The sequence below is a fragment of the Frankliniella occidentalis genome, unplaced genomic scaffold, assembly GCF_000697945.3.
Source record: "Frankliniella occidentalis isolate FOCC.00 unplaced genomic scaffold, Focc_3.1 Scaffold5287, whole genome shotgun sequence".
In the NCBI taxonomy this organism is placed as follows: Eukaryota; Metazoa; Arthropoda; class Insecta; order Thysanoptera; family Thripidae; genus Frankliniella; species Frankliniella occidentalis.
The window spans coordinates 1-4,176 of NW_026272329.1; the positions used below are offsets into that span (position 1 = coordinate 1).

At 60.3% G+C, this 4,176-nt stretch overlaps 2 protein-coding genes across 2 annotated transcripts; both read left to right on the forward strand.

Moving 5' to 3' along the window:
* The first annotated feature begins 11 nt into the window (after positions 1-11).
* Positions 12-3,219, forward strand: LOC113214878 (uncharacterized). The gene is made up of 2 exons (XM_026434375.2): positions 12-2,815; positions 3,087-3,219. Exons 1-2 carry the CDS (start codon positions 457-459, stop codon positions 3,098-3,100), a joined length of 2,373 nt encoding a protein of 790 aa, XP_026290160.2. The 5' UTR covers positions 12-456; the 3' UTR covers positions 3,101-3,219.
* LOC113214874 (ATP-dependent DNA helicase PIF1-like) lies at positions 3,100-4,104 on the forward strand. The gene has a single exon (XM_026434370.2). It carries the CDS (start codon positions 3,100-3,102, stop codon positions 4,102-4,104), a length of 1,005 nt encoding a protein of 334 aa, XP_026290155.2.
* Positions 4,105-4,176: the final 72 nt, after the last annotated feature.

Here is a 4,176-nt window from a genome sequence, read left to right on the forward strand (position 1 = left end):
TTCCCTCAGGATGTCCAGGAGCTGGCCACGGCGCTGCCGCACCGCCTGGCCGACCTGAACTCCATCATCGCGGTGCGAACCCAGGGCGTCCAGGGCGCCGAGGGGCACGTCGACTTCAACGTACGAGCGGGCCGAGTCCGCGCTGCGCTGGTCTGGCTGAAGGAGCACCACCGCTACTACCGTGATGTAGAAATCTCAGAGGAAAATTTGTCGCAATTGCCTGCTAATGGTGATGCTTATTCACAGGTCCAGGGGATAGACGAGCGCGCGCGCCCGCCCCCACCCCCAGCTGCTGCTCCAGCTGCTGCTGCACCCGGTGGCGCTGCTGCCGCGGCTGCCGAACCTGCACCACCTGGAGGGCCCGCAGCACCCGCAGCACGACCTGCGCCTGAGGGCGGCCCGGAGGCCGGGCCGCACCAGGAGGACACCGAGGCCGTCGGCATCCACGTGACGTGCATGCCCATGATCCGGCCCGAGCACAACGAGGACCAGGTCGAGTCCCATGTGACGGACTGGCCAACGATCGGACCTCAGCCTGTCAATGAGTTCACCACGGATGGCTACCTGACGATGGCCTTCCCCTGTCTCTTCCCCACGGGCGAGGGAGACTTAAGGAGTGGCCGCACCACTAAAATCCACACGGCCGATTACTTTAAGTTTCTAATGGAGTACTCTGATAGACGATTCTCATGCCATCCCACTTTCAGGTTTTTCGCCCTCAACTCCATGATGCGGTGGAACGCTCTGACAAACGGACGGGTGTTCATCAGGAACAACCCCCGGTTCAACGACATGACGGCCGCTGACCTCAGGCGGCGCATCCGGGCGGGCGAGAGGAACATCCTCAAGCAGGCGCTGTACCACGGCAACAAGCTCAAGGGCACCAGGCAGTACTGGCAGTCCCGTTGTGGTGAGTTACTTGACATGGTCAATCAGCTAGGAATACCCACACTGTTTATGACCCTTAGCGCTGCTGATCTGCACTGGTCGGACTTCTTCCGGCTCGTGTCGCCCGGTGAGGACTTCGAGACCATGACGGAGACTCGGCGCCAGCAACTACTGTGCGAGAATCCTCACATTGCTGACACTTTCTTTGCCGAGAGGACAAAGTTTTTCATTACAAAGGTATTTAAGGTTAAGTACAATGTAAAGGACTACTGGTTTCGCTTTGAGTACCAGCACAGGGGTTCGCCACACGTCCACGGGATCGTGTACCTAGACGGTGCCCCTGATGTGAGCAACCTGAAGGATGCCTCTCAGGAGCACCTCGACGCCGTTATAAGGTACTTTGACTCCTTGGTGTCGACGATGAACCCAGGTAAGGACTTGCCTCCTGCCGACATTCATCCGTGTAGGAAAAAGTTTAGCGAAGTTACTGACCCTGTTCGCGACCTGGGCGAGCTGTTGAACAGAGTGCAACATCACAGGTGTTCAAATCATTACTGCATAAGGGTCGATAGGACTACTGGCCAACCGGTTTGCAGGTTTAAGTTTCCTTTCCAGGAAGAGCCTATCACTAGGCTTTTTGAAAATGAGAAAGGCCTATGGGAACTAATTACCGCTCGAAATGACAGTCTTTTAAACAAGTACATGCAGTGGGTGATTCAGTTGTGGCGAGCCAACATGGATGCTAGCCCTGTACTTTCTATGAAGTTTATGCTCAGGTACATTGCCAAATACACGGCAAAAGGTGAGAAACAGTCTGTGACCTGCCGGGAGCTCGTGGGATCTATCCTGGACGATGCCGGCGACGAGGACTCAGCCCGCTCCGTCATTCAGAAGCTGCTGATTAAGACGGTTTCAGAGCGAGACTACTCGGCGCAGGAGGTGTGCCACATCCTCACCGGCCAGCCGCTACACATGTCTTCGCGCTCGTTCAATGTGGTGAACCTGCGGAAGGACGAGTGGGTTGAGCTCCGCCCAGACGGTCACGGAGGCGACGGGGACGGCGAGGACGTCGATGACCCGGTCGGCCACGCTGACGCCCAGGGTGACGCCGAGCGGCAGGGCGCCGCGGAGGGCGAGGAGGGCGCTGACGAGGCAATCGCTGGGGGAGAGGATGTTTCAACATTCCCTGCCTTTGTGAAAGCCTACCAAAACCGTAGGTTGGTTGCCATGAATGACTTGACTCTGTTCCAGGTAGCCAAAGCTTACTCTTGGCGAAACAAGAGATGGAGCCGCAACATGAGAAATGGGCGGCCCCACGACGCCGTGGTGCGGGCATTCCCCCGCCTCAAACTCACAGGCAACGAGGAGAAGGACGAGGACTTCTACCGAATCCAGGTGCTGCTGCACACCGCCTGGCGCACGGAGGAGGATGCCAAGGGTGCGTTCGACACCTGGAAGGCGGCCTTCGAGGCGCGCGTCCCCGCGGGACTCGTCCCCGTGGAGGCCATGGAGGGCGCCGTGGCCGAAGCGGCCGCCGAGATGGCTGTGGAGGAGGCTCTGTTCGAGCCGCCCGAGGAGCCCGAGGCCGAGGTCGACGCCGAGGTCATGGAGCAGTGGATGGCGCTGGCCAGGATGGGTCCAAACGGTCAGGCCGAGAGAGTGGAGCTGGGCCGGCGTGAGATGGACCTGGCCTACGACTGGCAGGAGTCGGCCGGTGCCTATGGCGACATCACCACTCTGCGCCACTTCATCTCCACCCAGAAAGCGCTGCACGTCGCTGCAGATGACGACATTGTGGTGGACGACGTCGTCTACACCCCAGAGCAGCAGGGCCTTATCAACTTGGTCCAGGAGCAGATCAACGCGCTCCGCAATGGGGCACCTCCCCGCGGGCACGATGCAGTGCCAAAGCGTGTTCAGATCCAAGGTAAGGCGGGGTGCGGTAAGAGCACTGTCATCAGAAAGATGGTACAAATGGTGCGAACGCAGTTGGGCCCCAAGGCCGCCAAGCTGATGGCGCCCACTGGGACCGCTGCTAATGTGCTCGGAATGAAGTGCTCCACCATTCACTCTGCTTGCAGGCTGAGGCCTCGGGAGGCCTACAAGCCCCTCGAGGGCGACAGGCTGCGCAAGTTCCAGGAAGAATGGGAGGATGTCTCATTCGTATTTGTAGACGAGAGTTCGATGATCGGTTGCAGGCTCCTTGGCCTGATGGAGAAACGCTTGCGTGAGGCAAAACCCCACTGCGACGAGGTGTTCGCTGGCCTCAATATCTTTCTGATCGGGGACGTCCGCCAACTGCCCCCAGTGGGAGACTCTCCGCTGTACTCCGCTAGGCGGGTGGCCGACGTGGCCGCGCACGGCAAGATGGTCTACAGGACTTTCAATAAGTCCTTTATCCTAACCGTGTCCCAGCGACAGGCCGACGTCACATTCCGTGATGCACTCGACCGGCTGAGTGTTGGCACGACGACGCCGGCCGACTATGCCAGGTTTGGAGAGCGCTTCAAACTGAACGTCCCCGTCGCCGAGCGGGAGGAGTTCAAGGACGCGACGCGCCTGTACACCACGCGAGACGAGGTGGCCGCGCACAACATCAAGAAGCTGCAGGAGCTGGACAGCCCCGTGGCGCGTCTGCCCGCCAAGCACAACAACGCGACGGCCAAGCGCGGGTCCGCTGACGACGCGGCCGGCCTGGAGCCCGTCGTGTACCTGGCCAAGGGCGCCAGGGTCATGCTGCGCAGCAACATGTGGCTCGAGACGGGTCTCGTGAACGGCGCCACCGGCACAGTGGTAGACATCGTCTACCAGCCGGGCCGGGCCCAGCCCGAGGACCTGCCCGCCGTGGTGATGGTCAAGTTCGACAACTACACCGGCCCCACCGTGGCCGACGGCTTGGTGCCCGTGCCCACGCTGGTACACACGTGGGACCACGAGCAGGTCGCCTGCAGCCGAGAGCAGGTGCCGCTGTGTCTAGCCTGGGCCGTCACGGTGCACAAGTCCCAGGGCCTCACTCTGGATCGCGCCGTGGTCAGTGTGGGGCTCAGGGACTTTGCAGTGGGTCTGATGTACGTGGCGATGTCCCGTGTGAAGTCTTGGGAGGGGCTCTTAATTGATCCCGAGTTCGGTCTCAACCGAATCCTGGACATCCGGAACAGTCCCGGGTTCCTGGCTCGCGAGGCTGGAGAAAGAGCGATTGTCAGGAACAGCCGGTAAGGTGCAGTTCTGTAAATCGTTCCATAAGTTGCGGCCCGCGCATGCGGTGCTAAGAAAACAATTGCCTGCTCT